Source organism: Xyrauchen texanus, chromosome 19 (genome assembly GCF_025860055.1).
Source record: "Xyrauchen texanus isolate HMW12.3.18 chromosome 19, RBS_HiC_50CHRs, whole genome shotgun sequence".
NCBI classification, from domain to species: domain Eukaryota; kingdom Metazoa; phylum Chordata; class Actinopteri; order Cypriniformes; family Catostomidae; genus Xyrauchen; species Xyrauchen texanus.
In genome coordinates, this window is record NC_068294.1 from 42250038 (window position 1) to 42271012 (window position 20975).

The following is a 20975-nucleotide window of genomic DNA, read 5'->3' on the forward strand; positions in this document are numbered from 1 at the left end:
AGGGGTATAGAGAGAGATTGTGTGTGAGAGAGAGAGAGAGCGTGTGTGAGAGAGAGGGGTATAGAGAGAGATTGTGTGTGTGTGTGTGAGAGAGAGAGAGTGTGTGTGAGAGAGGGGTATAGAGAGAGATTGTGTGTGTGTGTGTGAGAGAGAGAGAGCATGTGTGAGAGAGGGGTATAGAGAGAGATTGTGTGTGTGTGAGAGAGAGAGGGTATAGAGAAAGATTGTGTGAGAGAGAGAGAGAGGGGTATAGAGAGAGATTGTGTGAGAGAGAGAGAGAGAGAGAGGGTATAGAGAGAGATTGTGTGAGAGAGAGGGGTATAGAGAGAGATTGTGTGTGTGTGAGAGAGAGAGAGGGGTATAGAGAGAGATTGTGTGTGTGTGTGTGTGAGAGAGAGAGAGAGGGGTATAGAGAGAGATTGTGTGTGTGTGTGAGAGAGAGAGGGTATAGAGAAAGATTGTGTGAGAGAGAGAGAGAGGGGTATAGAGAGAGATTGTGTGAGAGAGAGGGGTATAGAGAGAGATTGTGTGTGTGTGAGAGAGAGAGGGGTATAGAGAGAGATTGTGTGAGAGAGAGAGAGAGAGAGGGTATAGAGAGAGATTGTGTGAGAGAGAGGGGTATAGAGAGAGATTGTGTGTGTGTGTGTGTGAGAGAGAGAGAGGGGTATAGAGAGAGATTGTGTGTGTGTGTGTGAGAGAGAGTGGTATAGAGAGGAGTATAGAGAGAGAGAGAGGGGTATAGAGAGAGATTGTGTGTGTGTGTGAGAGAGAGAGGGGTATAGAGAGAGATTGTGTGTGTGTGTGTGAGAGAGAGAGTGGTATAGAGAGGAGTATAGAGAGAGAGAGAGGGGTATAGAGAGAGATTGTGTGTGTGTGTGTGTGTGAGAGAGAGAGGGGTATAGAGAGAGATTGTGTGTGTGTGTGTGTGAGAGAGAGAGGGGTATAGAGAGAGATTGTGTGTGTGTGTGAGAGAGAGAGAGAGGGGTATAGAGAGGAGTAGAGAGAGAGAGGGGTATAGAGATAGAGCGTGTGTGAGAGAGATTCATGCATCAATTTATAAACGATAGATATATTAATGTCACCTGCATAACATTGTTCCTTTAGGCTGCTGGGTATACCCTCATGTATATAAACATTTCTATTAATGTGGTTGTTAAACCATTGTGAGGTTTCATCTCCTTTCAAATAGATTGTGAGTGTTTGTGTGTGAAATGAAGCTTTAACCTGCCGTACGAAACGAACTTTAAATGTACAAACTGTATTGTAATGCTTTTTGTGTCCGCCACAATGCTGCAGTAATATCACCATTTCCTTTTTAATTGGTGGCCGGCCCCTGTCTGTAATCACTGTTCCAGGATCAGAGGTTATTGGCCTGAATGATCTGCTGTAGGATGCTGTCTACATCAATGTTGTCGTAGCCGATGCCCTGCATATCCAGGTTTGGCAGGATGGAGGAGAGCAATGCCACCACATTCCGACGGAGAGACCTCAACCTTTCCAGTGTGACGCTGCTGTTGGAGAGGAAGAATGGAGAGAGATATGTTCAGCCTCTTTAAAGGAAAATGTTAGAACAGATAAAAGATGAGAAAGCATCACTTGCCACCTGTACACACCTGTTATAAGTGTGACTGGATGTGTTTGTGCTCTGGTCTCTCCTCTCATGTGTCTCTCTTTCGGTTTGTCTCACTTGGTTCAGTAATTGGTCTCTCTCAGTTCTCAGCTTGTTCAGTTCATCTGATAACGCCCGGTTCTCACTCTGGAGTTTCATTAATGTCTTACTCCAGTAGAGCTCGTCTTTAGGTCTCGTTTCTGCCCCCTGTTGGACAGGTGGAGTACTGCTTCGCTGCACAGGGGGCCTGTTCGCCTGTTCCTCTGATTTCTAGAGGTTAGATGAATAGTATTGGATTTAATGGGAAATGTACACATTAAAATGCTTGTATTGTTTCAATAAAAGTTAAAAAGATGGCTCGCTGATGTTCTCAATTTTGAGCATACGTTTATAGAGCTCTTAGGTGAAATGTGTGATTTCAGCACCACTCAGCGACTTACAGTGCACTTATTACAGGGAGAATCCCCCCGGAGCAACCTGGAGTTAAGTGCCTTGCTCAAGGACATAATGGTGGCAGCAGTGGGGATTGAACCAGCAACCTTCTGATTACCAGTTATGTGCTTTAGCCCACTAGCGGCACCACAATAAGGCTCACTGATCGAACTGTACTTTCAAACCTCAAGGCCATGTTTTTGTCTCTCTCTGGCTGATTTGAAACAATCTCACGATTTGAAAAGCCCAGTCTCACACCCCACACCCACTCTGACCTTCACTTCACACAAGCTTCAACAGCTCATGCAACCCCCCTCCTGCTACTCAACCTGCATTTAAGATCTGTGAAGAGGATGTGTGCCAGGTCTTCTGGAAACAAAAGACAAGAAAAGCACAGGGCCCAGACGGGTTTTCACCCACTTGTCTAACATCCTGTGCTGACATGTGCCCATCTTCACACTGATCTTCAATAGATCACTGGAGTGGTGTGAAGTTCCCTGTTGCTTCAAATGCTCCACTATCATCCCCATCTCAAAGAAACCCAAGATCAAAGGACTTAATGACTACAGACCTGTCGCTCTGACATCTGTGGTCATGAAGTCATTTGAGAGACTGGTGTTGGCCCACCTGAAGGACACCAATGACCCCTTTCTGGATCCCCTTCAATTTGCTTATTGAGCAAACAGGTCTGTGGATGGTGCAGTCAACATGGGATTGCATCATACTCTCTAACATCTGGACAGACAAGGGACATATGCAAGGATCCTTTTAGTGGACTTCAGTTCAGCTTTCAACACCATCATCCCAGCTGTACTCCGGACTAAGTTAAACCAACTTTCTGTTCCCACCTCTATCTGTCAGTGGATTACCAGCTTTCTGACAGATAGGCAGCAGCTAGTGAGACTGGGGAAATTCACTTCCAGCACCTGTACAATCAGCATTGGTGCCCCCCAGGGATGTGTGCTTTCCCCACTACTCTTCTCCCTGTATACCAATGTCTGCGTCGCCATGGAGGAAGTTTGCAGATGGCACTACAGTCATCGGCCTCATCCAGGATGACTCATTGGTGCAGTCAATACAACCTGGAGCTGAACACACTCAAAACAGACTTTAGGACTTTAGGAGGAACACCCCAACATTGACCCTGCTCACCATTCTGAACAGCTCTGTGGCAGCAGTGGAGTCATTCAGGTTCCTGGGCACTACCATCTCACAGGACCTGAAGTGGGAGACCCACATTGACTCATTGTGAAAAAGGCCCATCAGAGGTTGTACTTCCTTTGCCAGTTGAGGAAGTTCAACCTGCCATAGGTGCTGCTGATACAGTTCTACTCAGCAGTCATTGAGACTGTCATCTGCACTTTAGTAACTGTCTGGTTTGGTTCAACAATGAAATAAGACATCAGAAGACTACAAAGGAGAGTTTGGAGAGCTGAGAGGATTATTGGTTGCCCCCTGCCCTCCCTTCAAGTACTGTACACTTCCAGAGTGAGGAAGAGGGCTGGAAAAATCACTCTGAACCCCATTCACCCAGCCCACTACCTTTTTTTTTTTAACTGTTGCCTTTTGGCCGGTGCTACAGAGCACCAGAACCGTCAGGCACAGGAACAGTTTTTTCCCCTCAGGCTATCCACCTCATGAACAGCTAAAACTGCCCCACTGAGCAATAATTATGTGCAATACACAGTTCAGTCTTTTTATATTTATCTAACCCTACCTCTTCTGCCATTGCATTCCCTTGCACATCTGTAAATAACCGATTTATATGTGTACATTATTTATAATTATTGAAAATTGTTATTATCTCTGTATTGTTTGAGCACTGGAAGCTTCTGTCACCAAGACAAATTCCTTGTATGTGTGAGCATACTTGGCAATAAATATTTGATTCTGATTCTGGTCTTATTTCATGAATGAGGCCCATTGTCCGTACAGTTCTTCCAACCATCAAGGCCTCGTTTTCTTCTGCATTAAGTTAAATAAAAAAAAAAAACTAGTTTTGAAACTACACATTGTATGTTTCTGATATTTAACAATGACTGTCTTACCTGACAAACTGCGAGTTCCTCGCCCCTGGACTCGTTTGTCATGGGGGTCAATCTTTCCACATTTTGGTCACATGACACTGAATCTCCATTTAGCGCAAGTCGTTCATTTGCGGTGGCGTCAGATGGCCCGCCTCCTTCAGCCTCTGTTACCATGGCAACCTCTGTCATGGGCTCAAGGATGCCCAGGATTCTTTTTAAGCGCTTGGCTTCCCGCTCGAGATGAGCAATTCTCTGATTAAGAGCCGTGCGGTCCGAGCCGTCCGTCGGCAATGGTGAAACGGGCTGAAATCCTGAGCGGCTCAGAGGGGTGACGACCACGGTCTGAGCCGTGGTCATAGATGAGTGGGGCGAGAGAGGGTGAAGCGGGATTCTGGGCTGATCTTTGGGCTGTGGTGGCCCCTGAGAAATCTGCGGCTCCACAGGACTCTCAAGTACTGAGGGTTCTGGCTGAATATTGTCCTCCTGTATCACCATATCTAGAGGTGGTGTTGTGATGCTATTTGTTTCAGGTTCGTTTATTTTGTCTGTTGTTTCTGTGTCTCCCTCAAGGGGGAGTTCTGGAGTTCCAGCACGATTTGGCGACTTATTGCCCTTTTCAACATGCGACAATGTTTCTTTTCTTCTTTTTCTAGAAAATGAGTGGGCAAGTAAAGCATTAGAAACTTTACATAGGGAAATAAAATGCGTGTGATCTGTGTTTCACACCTTTATAAACTAACAAAGGGCAGTGTTCACACAAGCTAAACGTGTCAGACATAGTTAACAACTCCATGTTAGGGGTTTGCTCAATTTCCTGACAAAGGCCTGAAACAGTCTCTATGCAAGTATGCGATTGCAGATGTTTCTAGCTACTCAAGCTCAATTTTATGCATCATTGTATTTTGAAATGTATCATCATGCAATACATAACACAAGTTGCCATCACTGCAAGGGGCACTATAGCATGTAACCTTTCTCTTTCAGTCATTTCGCTGAATGTTTATAAGCATTTCAATTCATTCCATTAATGTAGGTACATTTGATATCTTGATATGATTTCAATAATGAAAAATGACTTCATAAAAGCTAAAGAAAGCCAGGTTTAGCAACCATTAAAACATGGGGTGAGGGGACATATTCCTGTTATATATAGACATTTTTTTAGGAAGTTATACATTTTATTTTAAGAGTTTCAGCCACGAAACTCCCACGAGTGGTTAACGATAGTCAACCACCACCAGCACAGACTGTATTTCAGGACTACAGGGCAAACAATGTTAAAACTTGGTAAATGATTCGCAAACTCTTCACAATCTCAGGAACTCCCTGCGGTTCCCTCGCAAACCCTGAAATACTTAATATGTGTATAACTAGCTACCTGAATATAAACACATCCGGTTTAAAATCACCCCATGAGTAATGAAGTTTGAAACCGCTACAGTAACGCAAAAACACGTTAAGTTGCATACTTGCAATTCGTTGGCCGAGCATTCACATCTGCATTTGTGCACTTGCACAAGAGTGTTTTTGGCTATTTTAAAAGTATGTTTGCCTTAGCAAGCACTACTAATACATGTATGTAAATGGTTATATTCGGTGTCCGTCAGACCTCGGAGAGGGTGAAGGCTCCTCATCAGTAGCGGCAACTTTGACTCCATCCTCATCTGTATCATGTGAATCTATCGCCATAGTAACCATGACCTCATCCTGTTTGGTCTCTGATGCTGGGTCAGATAGTGCTCTACAGAGAGGATGCACCGGACTTTTGCTCATCTACACACACACACACACACACACACACATACACCATCAGTTGAGGTGAGAATGTGTCAAAATCCAAATTGAGAAGTGATGTTGTTTCATTTCAGTTTTGAAAGACTCATTTGAAACTATAGCTTGCCAAGCTCCAAGATAATCACCAAGTATTTAAACTAGTCAGGCTACTCATTTGAAACAAAACATAGTAGAAAAGTATGTGAACCCTTTGGAATTACCCTTAAGTCACACTTATGAACAAACACAATCTGTTTTGACTAATAACACACACATTATTGTTATGTATCTTATATGTACTAAATACATCATTCAAAAATTCAAAGTGTGGGTTAGAAAATGTATGTGAACCCCATAGGCTCATGATGTCAACAAAAGCTAATTAGAGTCAGGAGTTGGCAAAGCTGGCATCCAGTTAATGAAACGAGATTGTAGGTGTGGGTTAGAGCTACTTTGACTTATAAAAAGCACTCAGACATTTTGAGTTTGCTATTCACAAGAAGCATCTGCGGACGTGGACCATGCCTCGCAAAAATGAGATCTCAGTTAGACAAACTGCCTATAGATGGGGATGATGTGGTACTATGGCTACTCTCTCTAGAAGTGGCCGTCCAGCCTAGATGACTCCAAGGACACACCGCAGAATGCTCAATGACTGTGAAAATGTTTTGTGGACTGATGAAACTGAGGTTGAATTGTTTGGGAAGAACATGCAGCACACGTATGGCATAAAAAGAAATCCACCTTTTGGAGTGTCCCAATCAGAGTCCAGACCTGAACCCAATAGAGATGCTGTGGAATGACCTCAAGAGAGCCGTTCACACCAGATATCCTGAGAATATGTCTGAGCTGAAGCCGTTCTGTGAGGAAGAATTGTCCAAAATTTCTTCTGTATGTTGTGCAGGTCTAATCCATTGCGGGTGGCTGTGGCTCAGTTGGCAGAGCGGGTTGGCCACTAACCGCAGGGTTGGTGGTTCAACACAGTGTAAGGCACTTTGAATACCGCTAAGGTTAAAAAGGCGCTATATAAGTGCAGACCATTTACCATTATCCGCATCTACCGGACATGCTTGATTGAGGTTATTGCTGCCAATGGAGGACTGATCAGTTATTAAAACCAAGGGTTCAATTACTTTTTCCACAGCACTGTGAATGATCAATGGGATGTGTTCAATAAAGACGTGAAAGATTTGAATCATTTGTGTGTTGTTATCTTAAGCACATTGTGTTTGTCTATACTTGATGAGATCACATTTAATGACCAGCTAATTCCAAAGGGTTCACATACTTTTTCTTGCCACTGTGTGTATGCGTGTATATATATATATATATATAAATGGTTTTATACAATCAGAGCAGCATTTAAATGGCACAGAAATAACAGGGATGTCAATTTGTTCAATGAAATTTCAAATTGACTTGATTAAACGTACTAAATGGAGTAAAAGTGCTTTTGATTTATTGATTTTCACTTGGCAGTAAAGCTGCACGTGCAATTCAATATGACGAAAACGGTTATGCTCCTTTTTGTCACGCAACACGGCTACATGTCGAAAAAAGTAGCATGTTTTTAGTGCATTTATACAAATACACATTTTTGTCCCATGTCTGCCCACATTCAAATGAAGACACACACACACACTTAACGGAAGACCACTGTAGGTCATCACACACTGACACTGATATGAACTTGTGAACTTATGAACAAAGACTTCATCATCTGGTATCATATATACCTCCAATGATCGTCCTCTTCTCTTAACCGAGGCATTTTCCCTACACACACACACACACACACACACACACACACGCGCCAAAGGAAACAAACAACAGTTATTTAACACTATACACACACACAGAACTGTGCATGTGAATTTGCACTGAAATTTGTGATTATAGGATGTGATTCAACACTTGTACTATCTTAACTGCTTTTTTAATGTTTTTTCATAGCTGGGTGTGACAACAGCGTTCTCTTCTGTATTCTCCGGTAACAAACAGCTCCTACAAAAAACAAGAATTAGTCAAGTATCATAAAAAAAACAGATATGTTTGGAATGGCGTACTAGTGTATATATATACAGTATGTCGCTATCTCTGTTGTGTTAAAGGTCACATTTGATATTACTTCCAGTTCATGGTAATTGGAAGGTCATGTTGAGCGCACTGCATTGTGGGATGCAAAGCACAACATTTTGTCTGATTGTTGGCAATATGTAGTAGGTCATCCGGCTATTTTGCATGCAGAAAATGTGTATGTTATGCCCAGTGTGCATACTACAAAAAGAGTAGTATAATAGTGTGTCCTTCCATGCCATTTGATTTCATGATTTAATCCGATGACAGACTCACCGTAAGCGTGCTATTGGATGCATGCTGCACCGGAACGGATCCGGTACCTTTCCAGCAAACAGGTGAGTGGCGACTCCTCTCCATTTCAAACACTCTTCACATTGAATCCATGACACATCACTGAGAGAGAGAGAGAGAGAGAGAGAGGAAAACCATCAGTACAGCAGCTCAATCGGCTCTTTTATGAGTTTATTCATGGGTCCCATGGGGATGTAACACATTTAAAGCTGAAGGGTGTAATTTCTTTCTATGCTTTATATGCATAGTCCTCTATAAATAAGCCATATGTAGGTGGACTTCCCCATGAAGTGTAACACTGGTTCTGTGGTGCTAGTAAAAATTGTCTTTGTGTTTGAACAGTGGCAGATGGGGAGTGTTCAGGAAACCTGTTTAAAAACAATCATTATTTTGCTATTCCTGTTGGTGATGCTATTGTCACACCAATACAAACTTGAAAATGTTCCATTCAGTGTATAACATTGTTTCAAGTATCGTTTACACACACACACACACACACACACACACACAGGTGTGCTATTGCTATAAAAACCACACGATCACATCAGCTGTGTGATTAACAGATCAAGTTTCTCACAGTCGCCCATTTCTGCCTCTATCACAAAAGCATTTTGTGTGTGTGTGTTTTCTCTGATGCATGTGTGAGGTTTGTGGTCTAACAGAAACATTGTCAGTCTGTTTTTAGCAAGCTAAGTTGCACCATCTCTCATTTATAGCGCACAAACACACGCTTCTTTCTGTCCATTTGACTAACAGGCGGCTGAACTCTCACCAGCAGCGCATGCACGAGAGTTTTCACAGTGAAATGTGTGAAATGCTTCAGAGTAAATCAAACATACACTTCCTCTTCCTCTTCATCGTCCTCTTCATCATCCTCTTCCTCCGTGTCACTCTCTTTGTTTTTTCTCTCTAAGGCCAGAAACGCTCTCTCTTTTGCTTTCTTTTCCTTCTTTTCACGCCAATAGTCGTTCAGTTTGAGACCAAGTGCAGCTAGAGTGAGTCTATGAGAGAAAATTGCAGTTAAAGTGCAATTAATTAAATATATATATATATATATATATATATATATATATATATATATATATATATATATATATATATATAGATAGATAAAATATTAAATAAAAAATGTGAAATTAATAATTACATCACAATGCAAATACAATTAAAGCCTACACAGAAATGTGTAAATCTGCTAAAAAAATTTACAAATAATTAAAAATATATCAAAATATAAAGTTGGACTTAAAAAATATATTTTTCTTTATATAAAAAATATTTTTCTTTATGTAAAATTTTATAAATAATTGTATATATTATATTTAATTATTTAATATAAATAAATTTAAAACATTTTTTTAAAAAAAGATATATTTGTTTTTTTTTTTGTTTAATGCAAAAATGTAATTCACTTAAAGCATATTGGTAAATCTAATAAGAAATAATAAATATTTTTAAAAGAATAAAATAAAAAATTTATTAAATTATTATATATATATATATATATATATATATATATATATATATATATATATATATATATATATGAGATAGATAAAATATTAAATAAAAAATGTGAAATGAATAATTACATCACAATGCAAATACAATTAAAACCTACACAGAAATGTGTAAATCTGCTAAAAAAAAAATACAAATAATAAAAAATATATAAAAATCTAAAGTTGGATTTAAAAAAATATATTTTTTAAAATATTTTTCTTTAAAAAACAATTTTTTTTTTTAAAGAATAAAATAAAAAATAAATTTAAATTATTTAAAATTGTCTTATATTAAACATATAAAATAGTTTTTTTTATAAAATATATAATGAAAATGTAAAGGAAATGCACAGAAATTTCTTGACAATATATTAGTAACTAATAACAAATGTAATGAAATATTAAAAAAAAATTATAATAATAAAATATTAAATATAAAATTATTATTTTTATCAGATAAAAAAATGAAATAGGTAAAACATTTAAATGCACAGAAATGTTGAACATTTATATTGCTAACTCATTAAAAAATGATGAATAAATAATATAGATTAAATTATAATTTTCGTTTAATCCTATATTAAATGATTAAATTAATTACTACTTTCAAAATATGAAATAATACACTGAAATTTCTTCCACTCATAATGGTAAATCTGCGCTCATTAGTTGTTTTGACCAGCAGTACAACAATATTGAATGTCACGAAAGATATTTCCCTGTGGCAGGAGATTTGAATTTAGCGAGAATGTCAGCCCAGAATTCAAATAAGGGGCCGTCTGAGCCAGTTGCCATTGCTGTAGTGTTGTATGACAAAGTTTGTGGTGAGATGCAGAACTCCTGAAATGCACCTGTACTCTTTGGTGTACTCAAAATCCTGCTTGTTGTGAGCGGGCTTGAGGAAGTTGCACTCAATCACTCCAATGACTCCGACCCCTGACCTTTGACCTGATGACTTAAGAAGAAACACAGGAAGAGATCCTGAGTCACGCCGATACTTCCAAGGTCGTTTTTTCTCCCCAATTTGGCATACCCAATTCCCAATGTGGTCCCAAAGTCCTTGTGGTGGCGGAGGACGAATCTCAGTTGCCTTCGCGTCTGAGACCGTCAATCCGCGCATCTTATCAAGTGGCTTGTTGAGCGCGTTACCGCGGAGACGTAGCGAATGTGGAGCCATCACGCTATTCTCCGCGGCACCACGCACTCTACCGAGTGCGACCACGGGGACGTTACCCCATGTGACTCTACCCTCCCTAGCAACCGGGCCAATTTGGTTGCTTAGGAGACCTGGCTAGAGTCATACAGCACGCCCTGGAGGTGTGATAGTCAGCTTCAATACTCGCTGAGCTAACCAGACCCCCGTTCATTTATAGTTTGATTTTGAACATGTTTTATCTAATTATTTCAAATGAATGTATTTAGTAGGCCTACCTTGATTTGGCAGCCCACTTTCTCATAGGCCTTTATCAGTCTGTTTTTATGGTACATCATAATGCCAAAAAGATCCTTATTTTTCCCGTTGAATCCAAATGTGATCTTCACTCTCTCATTCTGAGTGGTAGCATTTAAAGAAAACACTCCTAAAGGAATCGTTCACCCAAAAACGTTAATCCGGTCAACATTTACTCACGCCTCATGTGGTTCCAAGTCTGTAGAACACAAAATAAGGTGTTTAGAAGAATCCAAGCTGCTTTTTCCATCTATTAAAAGCTTAAAAAAAGACCAAAAGGCGCCATAAAAGTGGTCTACACCTTCTTATGCACTCAACTCGGGCTTTAAACTAAAAAAACAGGATTTCTACTGCAGGCTAAAGTCGTACAGTAACTTTTGAGGTCAGTGAAAAGGATACGATGAAATGAGGTTTATAGACGTCATTCTCAACCATGGACAGACTCTTAGCGACCAGTTTAGTCTGAACTTTCTTCTGTCGCAGAATGATTTGAGTCCTGGGCTTCAGGTAAAGGATACTGAGATATGCCTGCAATGAAAGAGAGAGATGAATTCTGTATTTGTATTTCAGTCTGTTTTACTGATATTAATCATTTGAAAATCAAATAAAACGTAAAATAACAAACAAAACTAGGGCCTGATAAAAATGTAATAAATGTTTGATATGATTCTTAGTTTAAACTAACAGGACAGATCTCGGTTTCTTTTTCTTTCACACTGTGGTATTGACACACACACACTCACACACACACACACACACACAGTTGTGTTTCCATGTTTTATGGGGACTTTCCATAGACATAATGGTTTTTATACTGTACAAACTTTATATTCTATCCCCTAAACCCAACCCTACCCCTAAACCTAACCCTCACAGAAAACTTTCTGCATTTTTACATTTTCAAAAAACATAATTTAGTATGATTTATAAGCTGTTTTCCTCATGGGGACCGACAAAATGTCCCCACAAGGTCAAAAATTTCGGGTTTTACTATCCTTATGGGGACATTTGGTCCCCACAAAGTGATAAATACACGCTCACTCACACACACACACACACACACACACACACACACACTCACACACACACACACACACAGACAGAGACAGAGAGAGTCTCTCTCTCCATCAGTCGCTCTCTTTGTCACTCACTCGGAGAGAATACTCCATCTCAGGAACGTGACCGTCTCTGCGATGCTTGTAATAATCTCTCCTCAATTTTCCCTGAGCCTCCTCTGATCGAATCTCTGGGAGTCGGATGTCCTCTGAATCTGTGTCAAAGTCAAACTCCGGCTTTCCATCTTTATTTCTGTCAAACAGGATGGTAAATGATTGATGCAAGTAGAAAAAACACAGAAATGTAACTGGGTGTTTGACTAATCGACTCATCTAACAACGGACAAGTCGATTAGTGGGGTCGACTACTAACACAGATGGTTGTTTCAATGGGAGATGCAATTTTCAAAATATAGCTGCAAGCAACAATTAAGGGGGTTCAAGTTTTAAGGGCCTTTATGTACATATGCAACCGATATTAGCAGCTAAAACAATGATAAAGCGCCTTAATGTTCATTTTAAAACTGTATTTTGTGTTACAGATTAGTATGAAATATACCGGTACACAAAAACAGAAGAAATCAGTATGGGGGCAAATAATTTTTCACATCACTATCTTTGTCTTTTAAAGAAAATTAGTTTGGGTTCAAGAAAATAATATTCTGCATTCAATACAAGTTAAGCTCAATCGACAGCATTTGTGATTATTTCGACTCGTGCCGCCTCCTCTTTAAAAAAGAACTTTCAATGGAAGTGAATGCGCCCAATTTTTGAAGAGTTTCAAGGCAAAAATGTGAAGCTTTTCATTTTATAAAACACTGATTTGCCTACGGCAGGGGGATTGTCCCACTGAGGAATTTGTGGTGGAATTCTGTGGACTGCCACAGGGTGAGTTTCGAAGAGGTCTCCCTGAAGCTGTTTTTCCATGCAGGACTAAATGAGCCCATCTATTCCTAGATACCACCAGGGGGAATAGATTGGACTGCCTGTGGGAGAAGCTGATTAGGAAATCAGCATTCCTCCTACAGTAACCATCAAACCCGAGTTCCCCGTCAGGGCTGTCATGCCTGAGTTCCCCATCAGGGCCTCCACGGTCAACAAGCCAGCGCCCACGACTGCCACAGTCAACGAACCAATTCCTGAAGCCTCGTCCATCCCAGAGCCAGCGCCTGAAGCCTCGTCTGTCCCAGAGCCAGCGCCTGAAGCCTCGTCCGTCCCAGAGCCAGCGCTTGAAGCCTCGTCCGTCCCAGATCTAGCGCCTGAAGCCTCGTCCGTCCCAGATCCAGCGCCTGAAGCCTCGTCCGTCCCAGAGCCAGTGCCTGAAGCCTCGTCCGTCCCAGAGCCAGCGCCTGAAGCCTCGTCCGTCCCAGAGCCAGCGCCTGAAGCCTCGTCCGTCCCAGATCCAGCGCCTGAAGCCTCGTCCGTCCCAGAGCCAGTACCTGAAGCCTCGTCCGTCCCAGAGCCAGCGCCTGAAGTCTCGTCCGTCCCAGAGCCAGCGCCTGAAGCCTCGTCCGTCCCAGAGCCAGCGCCTGAAGCCTCGTCCGTCCCAGAGCCAGCGCCTGAAGCTTCGTCCGTCCACAGATCCAGCGCCTGAAGCCTCGTCCGTCCCAGAGCCAGCGCCTGAAGCCTCGTCCATCCCAGAGCCAGCGCCTGAACATGGTGGCTGTCGACGAGCCTGTCCAGATCCCTGAGGCTATCAACGAGTCTTCCACGGCTCTGCCCCTCGATTCTTTCACGGCTCCATCCCCTGTGTCTTCCATAGCACTGCTCCTTGAATCCTCAGCTTCCCTTCCCTCTGAGCTCTCTGAGTCCCCAAGAGTCTTGCTCTCTGAGTCCCCAGCCGCTCTGAACTCTGAACCCTTTGAGTCCCGTGTCGACTTGACCTCTGAGCCCTCTGAATCCCTAGATGCCATAACCACTGAGCCCTTGCCTCCTGTCGCTCCATCTCCTGAGTCTCCTTTGGCTCCGCCTTCTGCGGCTCTGCCCCCTGAGACTCCATCTCCCGCTCCATCTCCTACTGCTCCATCCCCTGTGCTCTACATCCTGAGACTTTGCTGGACCCTGCTCCCTTTCTGGAGCTGCCACTCAAACTGCTGGATCCTGCTCCTTTTCTAGAGTCACCTCCCTGGCCTCCAGACCCTGCCCCTTTTCTGGAGCCACCACCTAAAGCCGTTGGATCTATAGTCCCTCCCTCGTTGAGTATCGCTGGTTGTAACTCTGCTTCCATGTCAAGTCGATTCCTAGTTAAGTAAAAGCTTATAGTCAAGTCAAATCAAGTCCTTGTTCATGTTTATGTTCAGTTTCACCTTTTGGATCTACTGTTTCATGTTTGGATACCAGCAATGTAAATAAAATTGCACTTGGGTTCTACAATTCATCGTCATGTCATCGGCTTGTCTTCATCCTGTCTTCGGCCTGCCGGTATGTTACACTTACTGTAACCCAGAATTTAGCTTTTTTTTTTTTAAGAAAATATTTTTTTTTGGTAATCAATATTATGCCACAGATGCTGTCAATTGAGATTAAAGGGGACCTATTATGCAAAATTGACTTTTACATGGTTTGTACATCAATGTTAAAAGTCCACCCACTCCTCTTTCTTACATTACTATTAATCAAAAACAGTGTGTCAACATGAACGGTTTTCCTTTCTGCTCTAAAGTGATGTCACATTAGAGCAGGCCACGCCCACGACTGGTGACGGACTCTGCCCTATTATCATAGATCCACCCCTGAGTGATCTACACACAGTCCGCCATTTTTCCCCCGCTCTGGAGCAAATACAGTGAGAAGAATAATGTCTCATAAGTGTTCTGTTGTTGCTGTAAAAGTGAACATAAGAGTCTTCATGTACTCCCGGCATCAAAGCCGCTGAAGACGCAGTGGACAAGTTTTGTTTTTGAAGGAAATGTGCCCCAAAACATACATATATGCAGAGGTTAAATTGGGCCGGAGCGCACCGGAGCGCAGCTCCGCCTCCTCAGGTCCACAACACACCCTGCCGGAGCTCAGCTCCGTCTCCTTCAGCACCAAATATTGTTATTCCACTTAAATTATTTTTCATCTCCTGACTCCTGGCAAATACATGGCATATGAGACTGAATAATTAGCAAGACTACACAGAGACACCCAGGCTACATGGAATTATCAGACGTCATAAATGCATTAATCGCTGGTTCAGCACCCCGCCCACAGCCATCAAGGGAAAACTGTCACTATTCTAAGACAGCGACGTTACCATGGAAACCCGCTAACGGCTAGAGCGATCGAATATAAAAATAGCATGTAGCTAGAACATGTTATATAACTAAAGCATGTTAGTTTACATGTTAAATGAACTACTAAATGAAGAATAACATCAGCTGCGTGAGCATTTAAAGTAATATATTGATTTTTAACAGTTTGCATATACTGTAGGTGCACGACAGTGAGGCCAGACTGCTCCTGTCTGTACATGAGCCCATTATTATCCCATTTGTTACCTAATATTTATACACATATTACACAGAAGGAAAGGCTCCTCATTACCATGGTTAGGTCAGTGTGCTAGTCTTAAATAATAGTAATAATAATAATAAATGAATGTATTTATGAAAAATAAATACTAGCTGAAACACATCTTGAAACTTTAAACTGCCACTGTTGACGTCTAATAAATTTTACCTTTAGATTATTTCATTTGAAACTGAAATATTTTGTCAAAATATAACAGTTACTTTTACTGTAAAATCCTGAAACAAATTTGTAAAGGTGATGTGTGTAATTATTAATATTTTTAACTATTTTGGTAAAGGGGCCACATCGGGTTTTAAGTAGTGCATGGGGGGGCCACATTGTAATGCTTTTGAGATACATTGTTCTGCATTGATTTGGTTTTTGTAATTTTTAAGGCCAGAAATAGTTGTGTACTCAGTTTTCTGATCTGTGACTAATGGGACTATTCTGCAATTGCCTAAAGTATTATATTGCTCTCAAAGATAGATACTTTTCTATCAGGCATTACAAACCTCAATAAAGGTGGAGATTATAATAAAAAATGTTAATTTGTTATTCAGTTTTACTAATAATAAAAAAAAACTTTATAGAACGTTTAATGTTTCTCGCAAAGCGGGCAAGTTTACTTTTTTCTTTACCCGTTTACATGCTAAAATTGTCATGATGCGTTTCTCCTCGATGGTTTTTCAACACTCAACAGAATAACACAGGCTGCATGAATATGATAAATAATTACTGCAAGAGTTACATTTACATACAGGTGCGAAGGGACTTCAACGTTTCTAAATTGTACAAATAAAAAATGCATTTACATATTCATCTCTGGCTTGCAATATTTTCAAACATGTTCCTTTTATACATTTTACGAGGGTGAAATCCGTTGCCTGCCTGTTAACATTCAAGATAAAAAATTATAATAAAATACTGTAAGTGAATTGTAAAGTATTTGTCTTTGTTTGAATAACTACTCAACCCAACCTTACACATTAATACTGGAAAAAGAGCCCCTTTGGTGTAAAAACCCTAAGTCATTTTACGGCGGGATTTTGAATGATGACCATTCACCGTAAATAAGGGCTCCCCCTCCCTACAAAAGCCAATTTAACCACTGCATATATGTGTGTGTATGTTTGCGCAAATCATTTTACACCGGACTGCTTTGTGAATGAGTGTCAATATAAAGCAGGATTTTCAAAAAAATATGATTCTCAAGCATGGATCAATCCAACTGTTCATGTGCTTGTTAGCTGATTCCACGGCTAATGCAGCTAAAGTTAGCATTGTCTGTATAGCATTGATTGTATTCATGGAGACCAGAGCTGGGGGCGGGGAGCAGCATCTCATTTGCATTTAAAGAGACACACACAAAATCAGCGTGTTTTTGATTCCACCCAAAAAGATGCATTTATAACATGGTATAATAAATGATCTGTGGGGTATTTTGAGCTGAAACTTCAGACACATTCTGGGGACACCTGAGACTTATATTACATCTAAGTAAAAAGTGGCATAATAGGCCTCCTTTAACTCTTATTAAACCCAGAATATTCCTTTTCTTTAAATTGGCACTTGCATACTTGCATATTGCATCCAATCTAAGAAGCAAGAAACCCATCTAATAAACGTCTATCCCCAAATCTACCAAAAAATTCAGCAATGTGCTAATAGCTAAGATGGAAATGCATTCACACAAAATAAAACAAACAAAAAATACACTATAAAATGGATGCAGATTGGTCAATACAGTGTTTAGTCGTGTTCAAAATACACAATATGGTAACATGTATGAGACCTGTGAGCTATTTGTAAGAGGTGAGAGGATCGTTTGCTTTTTAGGGTGATTAATATAACAAAATTTGTTAAACTAAGCAGTTCAAGCTAATATTCAAAGCAAATTCAAATCAGGAGTCAATACACTCGCCTGTGTACAACATTTAAATCATATGTAAATGAATGACGTGGCTGAATATAATTGCTTTCCTGTCTGTGTATACGTGTCTGGCTGTGGTTTGTCATGGAGTCTTTCAACAGATTAACTCCAGTGAATCTCTTTGTTCAGTGATCCGCCTTTTAATGCTAACAGGCTAAATTAGATACAACTGTGATTTACAATAAATATCCAAAATAATGTATAAGAACCATTTAACAGAAATGTATTCCATATTTAATTTTTATGTATTTATATTGCCTTTGTCAACCTCAGAAACAATGCTTAGCATCTTTCAAAGGCCAAAAAAATATTTCATCTTCAAATATATCTGAAAAACAGGCAATTACCAACCACTGAATTATTTATGACATTAAAACGTGGAGTGGTGGTGGTGTAGTGGTCTAAGCACATAACTGGTAATCTGGTAATCAGAAGGTTGCTGGTTCAAATCCTTGAGCAAGGCACTTAACTCCAGGTTGCTCCGGGGGGATTGTCCCTGTAATAAGGGCTCTGTAAGTCGCTTTGGATAAAAGCATCCGCCAAATGCATAAAAACATAAAAGCTGTAATAATTTCTTTGGCATCCATATAACTTTTGATATATTATTCAATAGGTGCCAGGGTTGGACTGGTAATCTGGCATACCGGGCATTTTCCCGGTGGGCCGACGCACTTTGGGGCCGATCAGGTGCGGACAGGCCATCGGGAGAACCGAGCGGTTCCGAATGTTGCCGAATGGGCCGCGATGCGCTCAAATGAGCCGCCGCGTTATGCAGAACGGACCACAAAACGGTGCTGCGATATGCAGAGCACCCCCCGCCCCCCCACCCCCTCCGCTCGAAAAGTTTTGTTAAATCCCGGGCCGATTTCTCTTCCCAGTCCAGCCCTGATAGGGGCATAGTTGATAAGATTACACATACTTGGCACATGTTAAAAACGTAAATGGGTAAAGTCACTTTAAAGTCTTAATATGTATTTTAATATGGCAAAGTTTAATGTTTAAGATAAGGAACCATTTTTAGCCTATTCACTTATAGTGCCTCGCTTTAAGGAATATTCGGGTTCAATTCAAGTTAAGCTCAATCGAAAGCATTTGTGATATAATATAGATTATCACAAAAATTAATTTTGACTTGCCCCTCCTTCGAGGCGGCACTTACAATGGAAGTGAATGGGGCCAATCAGTCAAAAGTATAGCCACAAGACGTAAACAATATGTGTGTAACATGATTAACTCGTATTGAACCCGAATTATCCTTAAGGGTTCCTGTGACGAGGACACATGCCTGGCCCTGCTATTTAGCCGAGAGGGGGATAATGATGAGCCAGACGTGCCAGTTCGTGCACGCCCGCTCGAGAGAGTGAGACAAGCGGCTGGTGTGTGTGTGTGTGTGTGTGTGTGTTTATGTTTCTGTCAGTTCTCTCATTAAAGTTATGTTGACTGTTCAGCCGGTTCCCGCCTCTTCCTTGCCCACCTTTACCCGTTACAGTTCCATTGCCACATAAGATGGCAAACTAGCTAGAAAACTACCAAACGAGAGCTTCGTTTTCATTTCCAACAAACCTGCGAATGTTCCAGATGAGAATCTTGGTGCCTTTCTTGCCCTGTAAGGAATCCAGCTGCTCCTGTAACTCAGACACACTCTGAAAGAGAGAATATTTCAGGATGGCTCTCAAACTCGCCTCTGAATCTTCCGTTACCACGAGAGTCTGTGAGATGAGAGAGTTAAGGGCAAACGATTTTGTCTGTTGAGGATGAAGTCAAACATCTGTTTAAATGGCACACAATTATGAGTCTACATATGCATAGAGCACGTGCATAATAAATCCAGCAATATGTTTAAATGTAGCTTCAAACAAACAATATGTATTTCACCCCTTTGGTCTGTTCCAAAAACTTGAGATGAGGTTTTTGGAACAGAGCCTGTGACTCTTGATTATTGGTGAGCTGTAGTGTTGTATATGAGTGAAGGATATTGGTCTGTTGGTTGAATGGGGCGATGGGTACGATCACAGCTTGAGCTTTGATGGCCTGCAGGAAGCTTTGAGACAGCATACCGACGCTCTGACAGCCACCGTTCTTCGTAAAGATCAGAGCGTCACGACCCAGACGCATCGAACCCGACTTAAACCCGTTACCGTACACGCCGATGGGCTGATGGCTGCTTTTACCAGAACCCTTCTCTGTAAACCCAAAACTGCAAAGAGAGAAAAAGAAGCATTCCAGGACGAGTTGCAAACCAACGTTTAGCTGGAGACTCACAACAAGCCCCATCACTAATAATCAAAGAGCTTTTAAATCTTTGCATGTGGATATTTCTGTTTTCACGCACCTGAGCATTTTGTGGAGTTTGTTGGGCGTCATACCGCTGCCGTTGTCCATGAAACTGAGACACAGCTGGTCTCTGACCGTCACCACATCTATCCAGATGTTCTTGGCCGTTACACCAGGGTCAGACGCATTATCTGCAACACACACGTGCAGAGAAATGTCAACGTAAGGCCTCATCGCTGCCGATTTAAAGCTGACGTAATAAAATGAGTAGCATGAGCCTCCACATGCTGCGAGTCTCTGCAGTGTCATGCACGACGAGTCACATGACAAGATGCTCGGATTGACGGTCTAAGAAGAGACTTGTCCTCCGCCACCTGGATTGAGGTGAGTAACAGTGCCACCATGAGGACCTACTAAGTAGTGGTAATAAGATAGAGAAGAATCTAATGCAGTTGCATTATTTACACCACATGTTTGCTGTCTATTTACTGCAAAACATAAGCATGCATGGCAATGCAAACGTGGTATATGAATAATTTATAGCACTTTAAATATGTGCTTGCAAGCAGTACACTTAATATAACACTTAACCTAAAAACTATAACCAGCCAGACAAACCCTTCAACAGGATGTAGAGGGTAAACTGTAAAAGCAGTGAGACATAATTAGTCGCACCTCATATCTCGGTAGTTACATGATCAAAGAAATATACATTTAGATATCTTTCCACTGCCATCTCCATGCTATTAATATGTTATTAATGGTTCCTGCCGCTAACCGTACTGACATCTGCTCGTGAAAGCTTCACACATTTCCGTTAACCTTTAGGATACGTGCAGTGAACCCAAAACGTATTTATCAATATATGAGAATTTATTGCATTGCATTAAATAACCAAATATTAAAGCGAGAGACAACAAACCGTTTTTCTCAAAACTAAACTACTATATTAAATTAAATAGTTTGAGCCATTTTTTCTCAGTGGTTTTTAATCAACAGGTGTCAAGGTGATTAGTGACTTCACACAGGTGTCCTGCAACCACAACCGTAGTTCACGT

General features: G+C 41.0%; 1 protein-coding gene across 1 annotated transcript in view; it reads right to left on the reverse strand.

Moving 5' to 3' along the window:
* Window positions 1-906: 906 nt before the first annotated feature.
* LOC127659719 (MORC family CW-type zinc finger protein 3-like) overlaps window positions 907-20975 on the reverse strand; it is a 20857-nt gene continuing 788 nt past the window's right edge. The window contains exons 3-17 of the mRNA XM_052149665.1: window positions 19976-20108; window positions 19619-19840; window positions 19207-19353; window positions 12315-12471; window positions 11563-11691; window positions 11145-11264; window positions 10565-10668; window positions 9051-9212; window positions 8194-8313; window positions 7771-7845; window positions 7578-7617; window positions 5678-5841; window positions 4090-4717; window positions 1614-1879; window positions 907-1511 (exon numbers count right to left, since the gene is read on the reverse strand). Of these exons, the coding sequence (XP_052005625.1) occupies window positions 1358-1511; window positions 1614-1879; window positions 4090-4717; window positions 5678-5841; window positions 7578-7617; window positions 7771-7845; window positions 8194-8313; window positions 9051-9212; window positions 10565-10668; window positions 11145-11264; window positions 11563-11691; window positions 12315-12471; window positions 19207-19353; window positions 19619-19840; window positions 19976-20108 (2621 nt within the window). The 3' untranslated portion in view covers window positions 907-1357. The remainder of the gene's footprint in view (window positions 1512-1613; window positions 1880-4089; window positions 4718-5677; window positions 5842-7577; window positions 7618-7770; window positions 7846-8193; window positions 8314-9050; window positions 9213-10564; window positions 10669-11144; window positions 11265-11562; window positions 11692-12314; window positions 12472-19206; window positions 19354-19618; window positions 19841-19975; window positions 20109-20975) is intronic.